The sequence below is a fragment of the Amblyraja radiata genome, chromosome 1 (genome assembly GCF_010909765.2).
Source record: "Amblyraja radiata isolate CabotCenter1 chromosome 1, sAmbRad1.1.pri, whole genome shotgun sequence".
In the NCBI taxonomy this organism is placed as follows: Eukaryota; Metazoa; Chordata; class Chondrichthyes; order Rajiformes; family Rajidae; genus Amblyraja; species Amblyraja radiata.
Genome location: NC_045956.1, coordinates 141,969,061 through 141,982,550, shown reverse-complemented (window position 1 = coordinate 141,982,550; position 13,490 = coordinate 141,969,061). Strand labels below are relative to the sequence as shown.

The window sequence follows — 13,490 nt, the reverse complement described above, 5'->3', positions numbered from 1 at the left end:
TATAAAAACCTGGATGCAACATAACTTCCTCAAACTCAACAGCGATAAGACAGAATTCCTCCTCATAGGCTCCAAAGCCACACTCAGCAAAATCAATAACCCCACTCTCACCATCGACGGCACCACTGTCTCCCCATCTCCCAAGGCCCGCAACCTTGGCGTGATCTTTGATTCCACCCTCTCCCTTGAGCCTCACATCCGCCATGTCATTAAAACCTCCTTCTTTCATCTCCGCAACATCGCCAAACTCAGACCCTCTCTCACACCTCCCACTGCTGAAAAACTCATCCATGCCTTCATCTCCTCCCGACTGGACTATTGCAACTCACTTCTCCTTGGCATCAGCTCCACCTACATCAACCGACTCCAACTGGTCCAGAACACAGCCGCCCGACTCATCACCCACACCAGATCCTGGCATCACATCACTCCAGTCCTCAAACAACTTCACTGGCTTCCCATCTCCCACTGGATCACCTACAAAATCCTGATCCTCACCTACAAAGCCCTCCACCATCTGGCCCCCCCATATCTCACTGACCTCCTCTCCCCCTACCAACCCTCACGGTACCTCAGATCCACATCAGCCGATCTCCTCTCCATCCACAAGTCCAACCTCCGCAGTTTTGGGGACAGAGCCTTCTCCAGGGCAGCTCCCAGGCTCTGGAACTCCCTCCCGCAACTGATCCGCTATTCCGTGTCCCTCACCATCTTCCAGTCCCGCCTCAAGACCCATCTCTTCACCTCTGCCTATCCTTAGCCCCACGTCCCCCTCCCTTTTCATCTGTGCATTAATTGCCTCATATTGTGTTTTGAATTGTATTCTGTCTTTACTTTGTGTACTAGTCATGTCTCTACTATTTATTTCATTCCCCTTACATGTTTTTCCTCTACCTGCTAAATTTTTGTAAGGTGTCCTTGAGACTCTTGAAAGGCGCCCATAAATAAAATGTATTATTATTATTATTATTTAAGATAACATCACCAAATTTAATTTCAATTTAACATGGGGAACTTGCAGGTCACTGACGCACAACATCATTATGGGGAATGGTGGTGATGCAGTGGTTACACATTGGACTCGTGGTTCAGAGAACAAAGTTCAAATCTCACCATGGCAGGTATGGAATTTAAATTGTAGTTAATGACCTGGAAGCTATCCACAAGAGGAGGAAATCCCAATATTTACCCAGTCTTGCCTTTATGCCTGTCCAAAGTGTTTGACTCCTGAATGTTCGCTAGGATGGCTCAGCAAACCAATCAGTTCAAATTCGATGAGAGTTGGAGAAAAAATGCTAAGTATACGATGGGATATAGATCAGGTGCAGAAACGGCAGATAGAGTTTAACCCGAGCAAGTGCAGGAGGTATTGTACCTCGAGAGATTGAATGCAAGGGGAAAGTCGACAGTTAATGGCAAAATCTTTAGCCGTATTGATGTACACAGGCATCTTGGGGTCCAAGTTCAAAGCTCCCAGGAAGTGACAACACAAATAGAGTGATAAAAAAAATTGTCTTGTCAAATACATGCGCACAGTCCACCAAGGCCTAATGGGTCTACCGGTTGTTAACCATTTTAATTCCTCGTCCCCTATTTCTTTTCTGTCCTGTCATATCCTGCCACCATTCTGTCCTGGGCCTCCTTCATTGCCAGAGTGAGTCCATGCACAAACTGGAGGAATAGCACCACATATGCTGCTTGGGCAGCTTACAACACAATGGTATGACATCAAATTCTCCCCCCCCCCCCCCCCCCCCCGCCCCCCCCACCCCGACACACTGAGTTACTCCAACATGATAACTTTTTATGTAACCCAGCACCTAAAGTCCCTTGAATCTCAATTTTACCAGAATGCTGCCTGGATTCTGTGGTATTAGCTGGAAGGAGAGTTTGGACAGATTAGATTGTTTTCTCTGGACTTCAAGAGGCTGAGTGCAGACTTGAGAGAAGTATATAAAATTATGAGAGGAACAGATAGGGTAGACAGTCGTAACATTTTTCCCAGGAGAGAAGTGTCAAAGACAAGAGGGCATGGCTTTAAGCTGAAAGGAGTAAAGTATAATGCAAATGTGCAGGGCAAGTTTTGTGTTTAAACAGATGATGGTGGGTGCCTGGAACAAGCTGTCAGAGGTGGTGGTGGAGTCAGAAACGATAGTGGTATTTCAGCAGCTTTTAGATAGGTGCAGAGATATGCTGAGGGAATGAAGGGATATGGATCACATGCAGGTGGATGAAATTAGTTTATCATGGCAATATGTTTGGCACAGACATTGTGGGGCAAAGAGCATTAGTTTAATGTTGTTCATTATTATTCTGCAATAATACCTTGACCAGATGTTTTTCTTTACGCCCAATTGGCACCATCATAAGTGATAGGAGTAGACTTAGGCCATTCACCCCATCAAGTCTACTCCACCATTCAATCATGGCTGATCAATCTCTCCCTCCTAACCCCATTCTCCTGCCTTCTCCCCATAACCTCTGACACCATCTTTCACCTTGCAATGCAATTTCCTATGTTTCTACATTCCACATCTCAGCCTTTACATGTTCCCCCGTTTTCTGCATCTGCAAACTAATCTACAATCATTCCAAGTTCCAGTGAAATATCATTGACCCAAAATATTTTGTACATGCATGACCTGCTCAGTACATCAATTTTATTTTTTAATTTGACTATGCGGCATTCGTTTCGAGCCAAGACCCTTCTTTAGTCTGAGGGGGAGAGGGAGACAGATATATGGAAGGGTAAGGAGTAAAAACGAGAGATCAAAGGGGATGAAGTTCAAGGAAAAGGTAAAATGGATCATTGGTAGCTTGGGGAAAGTAACAATGAGGCCTACAATCAGTAAAATTAAATCAGATCAGTGAAACTAGTCAGAGAACTTGGATGGGGGAGGAAAGGGGAGAGAAGGAAACAAGGGTTAATTGCAGTTAGAGAAGTCAATATTCATACTGCTGGGTTGCAAGATGCCCAAGCGAAATATGAGGCACAGTTCCTCCAATTTGCATTGGGCCTCACTGACAGTCGTGGAGGCCCAGGACAGTATGGAAATGGGAGGGGAAGTTAAAGTGTTTAGCAAACGGGAGTTCACGTAGGTCCAGGCGGACTGAGCCGAGGTGTTCAGTGAAACGATTGTCGAGCATGTGCTTGGACTCGCCGATATATAAGAGGCCACACCCGGAACACCGGATACTGTAGATGAAGTTGAAAGAGGTGCAAGTGAACCTCTGCCTCATCTGAAAGGACTGTCAGGGTTCCTGGACGGAGTCGAGGGATGATGTATAGGAAGCAATGATTAGGAGTGAACGGGTCCTTTTCAGAATGGCAGGCAGTGGCGAATGGAGTGCCGCAAGGCTCGGTGTTGGGGCCGCAATTGTTTACCATATATATTAATGATTTGGAAGAGGGAATTAGGAGCAACACCAGCAAGTTTGCAGATGACACAAAGCTGGGTAGCAGTGTGAACTGTGAAGAGGATGTTAGGTTACAGCGTGACCTGGACAGGTTGAGTGAGTGGGCAGATGCGTGGCAGATGCAGTATAATATAGATAAATGTGAGGTTATCCACTTTGGTGGCAAAAAGGGGGCAGATTATTATCTCAATGGGGTTAGGTTAGGTAAGGGGGAGGTACAGCGAGACCTGGGTGGCCTTGTACACCGGTCACTGAAAGTTGGCGTGCAGGTACAGCAGGCAGTGAAGAAAGCTAATGGAATGTTGGCCTTCATAACAAGAGGATTTCAGTATAGGAGTAGAGAGGTTCTTCTGCAGTTGTATACGGCTCTGGTAAGACCACATCTGGAGTATTGCGTACAGTTTTGGTCTCCTAATTTGAGGAAGGACAGCCTTGTGATTGAGGCAGTGCAGCGTAGGTTCACGAGATTGATCCCTGGGATGGCGGGACTGTCATATGAGGAAAGATTGAAAAGACTGGGCTTGTATTCACCGGAATTTAGAATGATGAGGGGGATCTTACAAAAACATATAAAATTATAAAAGGACTGGACACGCTAGATGCAGGAAAAATGTTCCCATTGTTGGGTGAGTCCAGAACCAGGGGCCACAGTCTTAGAATAAAGGGGAGGCCATTTAAGACTGAGGTGAGAAAAACGTTTTCACCCAGAGAGTTGTGAATTTGTGGCATTCCCTGCCACAGAGGGCAGTGGAGGCCAAATCACTGGATGGATTTAAGAGAGAGTTAGATAGAGCTCTAGGAGCTAGTGGAGTCAAGGGATATGGGGAGAAGGCAGGCACGGGTTATTGATTGGGGATGATCAGCCATGATTGCAATGAATTAAGGTGCTGGCTCGAAGGGCCGAATGGCCTCCTCATGCACATCTATCTATATTACTAAAAGTCTGTTCTTGACCGGTTTTGGCTTTCTGTGCTGCGATTTCCGAGAGTACGCCGCCACCTACGGCCGTCATTTTTGGCCACCTCGCTCAGAGCCCCCCTCCGCCGCATGTGTGCCGAGGATTTTTCCCGTCGATGAAAATTGACAGAGATATTCATGTTTTTACAAAATTCCCCATTCTCTCTGCTGCCCCTGCTGGAGGGAGGGGGAGGGACTATAAAACCAGGAAGTGGTGTGCCTCAATCAGTCTCTGCAAGTGGTGTGCCTCAATCAGTCTCTGCAAGTGGTGTGCCTCAATCAGAGCTCTGAATGACACTGACAAATGTCTACAGCACTGTGAGTACCCTTAATTTGGTTTGAAAATGAAAATATGGTTAGAGGTAAAAAAAGCACTGCCTGCAAATGGTTGTTTGGGTTTGGGTTGAAGTGAAAAGGCACTCTCTCTCCCCCCCCCTCCCTCTCCTCTCCTCCTCTCCCTCCTCTCCCTCCTCTCCTCCTCTCCCCCCCCTCTCCTCCCCCCTCTCCTCCTCTCCCCCCCCTCTCTCTCTCCCCTCTTTTTCTCCCCCTCCTCCCCTCCATCCCCTCCCCCACCGTCCCTCCCCTAAACCCCCCTCCCCTCCACACACCCCTACCCCCTTCCCTCCACCCTCCCTGCTCCCCACCTCTCCCCCGCCCCTCATCTCACCCCCCTCTCAGCACTCCCTCTCCTCCCCCTCTCTCCTCCCTCTCTCTCCCCTCCATTAGCGTGAGTGCTGGGGGGGGGGGGGGTAGTTAGTGTGTGACGCTGCATGCCGCCTCCCCCCCCCCCACAATGGCACGTTGGGGGAACAGACCCAACGGGTCTGCACTTGGTCTAGTATTTTCTATGTTTCTATGTAACAGGTGCTGCATCTCCTGCGGTTGCGAGGGAAAGTACCTGGGGAGGTGGTGGTTTGGGTGGGGCAGGGCGAGTTGAACCCGGGTCTTAGTGCTGTAAGTAGCGATGTTACAATATTTTCCTTCAGCGGCGCTGCAGTTCTGTCACTGGCCGTGTGTGTGACTTTGGCGCCTTTGGGGGGGTGGGGGGAATGGGATTAAAATGCCGTTTGTACTGCCTGTTGGAGGCGGACTTCCTCGGGCTGCTAGCTGCTGATCAAAAAAAAAATCGGACTTCCGTTCGCGCTATATTTAAAAAAAAAGTTGCTGGACAATTTAATTTGGATTAAAATAAAAAGCGACTTCGAACTACCTCAACGCCTACAACGTGACAGATCGCATGAACGGGGCAAAAGAAAGGGTAGGTCATGTATTTTACATATAATCTTGCTTCTTGGGATGGCTTCAATCTAATTTTACGCTGCGAAAATGTTATTTGTTTTTCCTGCCGATATGGAGTTCAAATTCACCGCAAATGCAACGTTCCAATCGATCGCGTTCCAGAAGATGATTAAAATGCCCTTTTCTTTGGACCATCATTTCATAAGCAGTCCAAATTGTCTATATTTTGTGTTATTCGCTCTCCATGATCATTATTTTTAAACTAAATATTCACAGTCACATGTATTGTGCAAAAAAACAATAATTTTGATTATATTTTGAGAGGATGTTTCTGGATTAATTTATGGGAATTAAACATTAAACTCCTTCCATCTGGCATATAAATTCATGAATGTGAGATTTAAAAATCATGTTATATAGTGAATTCCTGTGTGAATGGGATTAGTTTGTTATTTGGATACTTAAGCTATTAAAAATAAAAATCCTTTTATTAAGAACTGGAATCTACAGGACATTCTTAATGGGAAAGTAGTGGGCAGAAAGTTGTCATGTGTGGTTTGAAGAGCAAAATATTGTAGTTTACAATGCCAAAATTGAAAAGTTGAGGAAAACAAGGTGTACAGAGTTGCTTAATGGTTACAATCTGAAGAGTATGATGACGCTACTGATTTTTAAATTATGTAACCCTAAAGTCCTAAGATTATTTATATATTTACAGTTTTAATGTAGACTATTAAAGAAAGGTCATTTAAGGACTACTAACTGCATGCAGCACAAATTAACTACAACACTACCAGAAACAAAAAAATGGTAAAGGAGAGATCTGAGCTACCAGAACAAAGAGTTAAGAACAGGATTAATAAAAGGATTATTTGAAGATTTTCACCATTTATTATTTCCATTGGTTTGGCAGTCATTTTAATAGGATATTAATTTAAAAGGAGCACTCTGATCATGACCAGACTCTCAGAAAACATATTTAGTCAGGCATAATAGGACAAATTGTCAAAATATTTAAATGAAAATTGAAAAATATTTGAAACTTTGTAGATTTCATGATAGTTTCAGACTCTGTGCCTCCAAATAGCCTTGGTGACTTCCAACTAACTGTAAACCTTCAAGGATATAACACGAATGAGCATGTCTAGAGAATACACAATTAAAAAATAAATTGTCATTCTCAACTCAACCAAAAGGTTAAAAAATGTTTAATTGTATGGCAATTCACTACTTTATTTGCTGATACCTGTGGATATACAGCAATATTTGACATGCAGTTAAACTACTATATAAGGGGGTATTTTTTTTAATTGCCAATGACCGGTAATTAAAAATACAGCATTTGCTGTACATGGCAATCAAGGAAATGTCAGAAGCTTGTGACCATGTCAGACAAGTGTGGGAAATCTGTGCATTCAGTAGGAAAAGAGATGAAGTGTTGCACTTGGAAAAGAGATGAAGAGTGGATTAAACTTACCTGCCGCAGCAGCCATGTCAGCAGCGCGTCAGTTTTTTCAACTTTTTTTATTTTTTAGTTTGTTTTAAAGTATGTATTTAATGTTCCTTCGTGTGTTTTGTGTGGGGGGTGGTGTGGGGGGGTAAGGGGGAAACTGCTTCGGTCGCCTCCTCCATGGAGAGGCGACTTTTTCCAGGTCGCCTCCCCCGTGGCCTAACATCAAGGATCAGCGCGGCCTTTCCCGGCGATGCGCCCGGGGCTTCAGCGGCGGGCGCAGCGTGGACTCTCGGCGTGGAGCGGGTGAACCCTCGCTGGGGCTCGCTGGAGGGGAGCGCTCCGTTTCGCTGGCCCGGGGCAGCCGGCAGCCTGAAGTCGCAGCCTGAAGCCGCGGTCTGCAGAGCTCCAGCTGGTGCGGCGTCTACAGCCCGGGATCCCTCGTGCGGGACCCGGGGGAAGAAGAAGCCATCACTGCCGGCCCGCGGCCAACTTCTACCGCGGGGCCGGCATGGACTTACCATCACCCCTGGAGGGGAGCTTCGACCGCCGGCCCTGCAGTCTACGGTGCTTCTGGCTGCGGCGGGGACTTTAAATCTTGACCGCCGGCCTACAACAATCTAAAGCCGCGGTCTCCAGTGAGGAAGAGCCGATCCTGGACTGACTCTGGTCCTGTCCACGGGGGGGAAATAGAGGAGGACTGGCCAAATTTTTGTGCCTTCCACCACAGTGATGAATGCTGTGGTGGATGTTTGTGTTACATTTTGTGTGTTCTTTATTATTGTATCGCTGCTGACAACCCAATCCTTGCCGGGTCACTGCTCGTGCGGTCGACCGGTTGGTGCAGAGAGCAGCTTTGAATGTTTGTCTCTTCGTTGATTGTGTCCCTTTCTTTTTAAAAAGCTACTGTAATGCGCCCTTTAAATTGCCCCTCGGGGATGAATAAAGTGCTTGATTGATTGATTGATATAGGGAGGTAGAAGATTAAAATGCAGACTGAAAGGGTAGTAATCTCCAGATTACTCCCAGTGCCATGTGCTATTGAGGGTAGGCACAGGAAGATATGATTGCATTGAATGAATGCATTGCTCACGAGTTGGTGCAGCAGGGAGAGTTTTAGATTCTTCGGTCATTAGGATTTTTTCTGGATCAGAGGTGACCTGCACAAGTGGCACTAGTTGTACCTGAACAGACGGGTACCAATATACTTAGTGAAATTCAGGTTAATTACATCAGAATTAGATGACAAAATATTCATTTTAAGTCACAGAGAGGGCAGTGAGGAGGTGGATTGGACAACATTAAATTCTGATAGGGTGTGGCCAAGGTTGCCATGGGGATAAATTGTAAATGTCAAGCAAACAACTGGTTAAGGAGAGCAGGCAAGAACTGCAGATGCTGGTTTATACCATATGAAACTGACACAAAAGGCTGGAGTTACTCGGCAGGTCAGGCAGCATCGCTGTTTAGTTTATTTACTGTGAAGTGTACCAAGGTACATTGAAAAGCTTTTGTTGCATGCTAACCAGTTAGCAGAAAAATAACACAATACAAAATACATTCAGTGTAGATACATGATAAAGGGAATAACATGAATTATGTTTAGTGCAGGATAAAGCCAGTAAAGTCCGATTAAAGATAGTTCGAGAATCTAATGAGGTAGATAGCAGTTCAGTACTGTTCTCCAGTTGTGGTAGGGAGGTTAAGTTACCTGATAACAGTGGAGAAGCAACTGTCGCTGAATCTGGAGGTGTGCATTTTCACACTTCCATACCTTTTGCCCAAAGGGAGAGGGGAGAAGGTGCGACTCATCCTTGATTATGCTGCTGGCCTTGCCAAGGCAGCACGAGGTGTCAATGGAAGGGAGGTTGGTTTGTGTGATTGTCTGGTCAACAATTCTCTGCAATTTACTGCGGTCTTGGATGGAGCTGTTCCCAAACCATGCCGTCATAAAATGCTTTCAACGGTGCATCTGTAGAGGTTGGTGAGAGATGTTGGGGACATGCCCAACTTCCTAGGCCTTCTAAGGAAGTAGAGACGTTTGTGTGCTTTCTTGGCCATTGCTTCAATAAGGGTGGTCCAGAAGTTGTTGGTGACATTTACTCCTAGGAATTTGAAGTTTTCAATCATCTCTACTTCTAGCCGTCATTGCAAACTGGGGTATGTGTACCGCTTCACTTCCTGAGGTCCATCACTATCTCCTTTGTCTTGCTGACATTTAAAGGTTGTTGTCTCGACATGAGGTTCTCGATCTCCATCCTGTACTCCGTCTCAGCATTATTTGATATCCGGCCCACAATGGTGGTGTCGTTTGTGAATGTTGTAAATTGAATTAGATTTGTACATGGCTGCACAGTGTACAAGAAGGGAGAAGATACTTGAAATAAGTGAAATCAACATTCATACTGCTTGATACACAAAAAAGCTGGAGAAACTCAGCGGGTGCAGCAGCATCTATGGAGCGAAGGAAATAGGCAACGTTTCGGGCCGAAACCCTTCTTCAGACTGCTTGGTTGTAAGCTGCCCATGTGAAATATGAGCTGCTGTTCCTCCAATTTGCCGGTGGCCTCACACCGACAGTGTGGGTTTGGGAAGGCAAGTTAAAATGTTTGGCAACCAGGACATTGCATAGGCCAAGGCGGATTGAAGGTAGTTAGAAAGACAAAATGAACGTCAACTTTGAAATGAGGGCAGTGAGAGTTGAGCACAAAGGAACACACAAGATTGTGAAATTCAGACTTTTCCTTTGTAAACTACACCAAAATATTGCGACTGTGCATTTGTGAGTTGCGCAAAATAATTAAACTGTGCTTTGCTCAAGTGACAATAAAGAATCAATGAAATTTATTGTAGGACATGCTCGGGCTTGCTAATGGTGAGAGAAAAACTGAATAAATATGACAGATAACCTCTAACAGAAATGGCCAATTTTGATATGGAGAAAGCGAGTCCACCACTCCACATACAATTCATTGTGGAGTTTGAAAAGTTTGCAACATGCCCATATAGAAGTGATGCTCCTCATGTTTATAGTGGAGAACACCGGCAAAAGCAGTCTCCTCAATGCTGGAAAAACCAAGTGCAGATTCAGTGATCGTTTGCCTGCCACTCTAATTCTCCATCTCACTTGGTCTGTGGCCTGCTATATGGCTATAACAAAGTAGAACCCCATCTTCCATTTGTGCACTTTGCAGCTTCTGGATAACACTGAATTCTACAACTTCAAGTAAACTGCTTTCTCTCTCTGTAATAGGACTGACCAGTTTTGCAAGAGATCACTCACCTGTCAAATATTATCTTACTTTTTCCTCTCTTTAATATTTCTTTGCTTGCATTCTCACTAATTCCATTCATCTCATTGGCTATGTCCATTTTCTCCCTTACTGCCACCACTACCTAAAAAAATGGATGACAATTTATCCTACAGCACGCATCTCATCAGATAAGAGACATTTCCTTTGACTTATCCACCACTCTCCCTTTTCTCTACAACTTAACATTAACTTATTTTCTCTCTTTTGCAAATGTATTGTCGCAACAAATGCTGTCTGACCTACTGACTGCTTCAGCATTTTCTATTTTTGTTGCTTACCTAGGATCATAGGCGAGGGACAATATTCTAGGATGCAACATTCAATCCTAATTTTAAATTTACATATTCTGTCCAAATATATTATAAACTAATGAGATATTTGATAATATGAACTGCTGCATAAACTTGTCAAGTTGCAATTAAACCTTCCTTCAGGGTTCTAACCAATTAGGAAAAGGTGAGCCTTCAGCATGTTTACATTACAGGAAATTCCATAATCAATGGCAATCGTGGCATTTATAATGGACAAACTTAATATGAAGCAACATAGCTGCTGGCTCAAAGGGCCGAATGGCCTACTCCTGCACCTATTGTCTATTTTAAAGTTAAATTGCTAAACAAGTTAATCTGTGAATTTAAATCATTTTTAGTGCTAATCTCAGTACATCTCCTGCAGACTAAAAACAAAAACACTAACATGCCATCCTAATATCATGTTTACATTTTTACAAGGTACTTCCTTCTGAAAGTCGACATTTTTTTATTGCATCAACTCAAAACCAACAAATGTTGTGTACAGGAAGGATTTAGAGATTTAAAAAAATGACCTGCACCTAATAAAAGAATCAATATACAATATCCCCAGCAATGTGACATCACAATGACAAACTGACTTCCCAGAGTACAACTGATTTTCAAAATACGAACATAATTTTGTTCAAAATCAACAAACACATTTGAAATGGTTTAAGTTATAACTAAGTATTGCTTAGTGAAACTCAGACCCATTCAAGATTTAAAAAACTTACTTAAAACAGGGATTATTAACTGCGAAGTGCAATTGTAATCTAACTCAATTGACGGGATCTTTAAACCAAACAACGATCGCTGGCAGTTTTCGTGTACGTAATGATACAAAATATGCGACGTTACAACTAACTTGTGTGTTTAAATATTTTACATGGTTGCATGAAGCAGCTCATTTTCATCATTTCCCCCGTACACCCCTTTAGAAATGGATTCGAAACAAGGAAATAGAGAACTTCAGTACAATATTAAAAGCGGATCTCCATTTTTAATTACAATTAAAATAAGTACATGTTGATGTACACGAGACTTTTGTACATTAAAGCGTTGTGAGATACAGAATAACTTATTATCTCAAGCATTCGTTGTAAACAAAGTGTTTTAGTCCACTCCGTTTGTAATCAGAAACACGGGAGTCATCTAAATTAGTGGAGCGGCCTGAGCGGGAGGAGCTACATTGGGAAGTGTAACAGTAGAAGTAGATAGTCCAGCCCTGCCCGGACCGGTTACACCGACAGACAGATCATTTATGTAACTAAAAAGAGAGAATGAGTGGCCTTGCCATGTCCTACCTGCTCCGGCTCTAATTCCGCAGCCTTTCTCTTTCTGCTAACTATTTTTCTCGCCATGGTACGGGAGGGAGAGTCTTTGAATCCACATGGAGGAGGTAGAGTTGATAAGCGGCTAAGTGGACTAGGCCTTTGGGAGTGGACGACGTTAGAAATTGTTTTAACTGTTCTCTACATCAAAAGCCCACCTCTTGCAAGTAGTTAGTGGCGGGGTTGTTTTAAACCGACAATTGCCAGGCACCGTGTGTGGTGCAGGCGGCGGCGGCGGCGTTCTTTTATCAAAGCCAGCCCGAGGCCGCGTGCGCACTCTCCACCCGCCCGGGGGGGGGGGCGTGGGGGCTGGTGTCAAACAGTCGGGTCAGCGCCGCCCTCCCTCCCTCCTTCCCTCACCCTCCTGCTGCTGCTACACAGCTCCCCATCGGCTTCCGCTCGCCTCGCTGTGCGCACTCAATAATCTTCCGCCCACCCACCCAACCAACCCTCCCATCACGGTGCGCACTCAATAAGCTTCCGCCCGGCCAACCAAAGATACTAGAGGAAGTATCTTTGCACCCAACCCTCCCATCACGGTGCGCACTCAACAATCTTCCGACCGACCGCCCGACCAACCCTCCCATCACGGTGCTCACTCAATAATCTTCCGGCTGTCCGCCTGCCCTTCGTCAACCAGCGGCCGTCACTGTGCTCACTCCACAATCTCCCGGCCGGTGCGCACTCAATCATTTTCCGGCCGGCCGGCCGCCTGTTTTTTCGTTAACCAGCGCCCGTCACGACACAATCTTCCGGCCGCAGGGGCGGGCTCTCGTCACGCGCTCAATAGTATTGCGTGTCTGTGTCCACTGTCTGTGCGTGTTTTGTTTCTTTGCGTCCCGGCATAATTTGATTTGTGCAGTGCATTGAATATAGTATCTCGACGATTTCGCGCCGTGATTCGCCTTTCCCACGTGAGAGAGACCAGGTTTCAATTAAATTAGAGAAAAGCAGAAAACCGACATATTCATGGGCCATACCTTAGTCGCAATAAATGATATCTTGGAGTGTCAGCTGGGGACTGATCTGGGGCTCAGTTGTTATTAATTGTATACCCAGATTGTGAATATTATTTTGATAAATGGGAGTCTCATTCTAATACCATGCGGAACAGCCAATGTTCTATTTAAATAGGGGCCATTCCATACCATTTAAACAGGATATATTTACTCGTCCAACACATTTGATATATTGTATGTAAATTTAAGATCAACATTATTAGAAACATTAAGATTAGGCTTGTTAGAATGCTGTTAGGCGTAAGTAGTTAGGTTGAATGATTATTTTATAAGAAAGCTACTGTTAATTGGTACTTAGTTATAACTGGTATTGATAACTTGTTCAACTTCAGATAATGCTACAGATCAGGAAGGATGACATCTTAATACAGAATAACAGGAAATTGCATCATAAGTTGAAAACGTAATCATTTTATTGTACAGAGAAAATGTTTTCATTACATTTGGTTAAGTGCTGCAACACAGAAATA

General features: G+C 44.5%; 1 protein-coding gene across 1 annotated transcript in view; it reads right to left on the bottom strand.

The window, feature by feature from the left end:
- The window catches only part of dcaf12 (DDB1 and CUL4 associated factor 12), a 71,875-nt gene extending 59,460 nt beyond the window's left edge, over window positions 1-12,415 (bottom strand). The window contains exon 1 of the mRNA XM_033032097.1: window positions 11,975-12,415. Within this exon, the coding sequence (XP_032887988.1) occupies window positions 11,975-12,031 (57 nt within the window). The 5' untranslated portion in view covers window positions 12,032-12,415. The remainder of the gene's footprint in view (window positions 1-11,974) is intronic.
- Window positions 12,416-13,490: the final 1,075 nt, after the last annotated feature.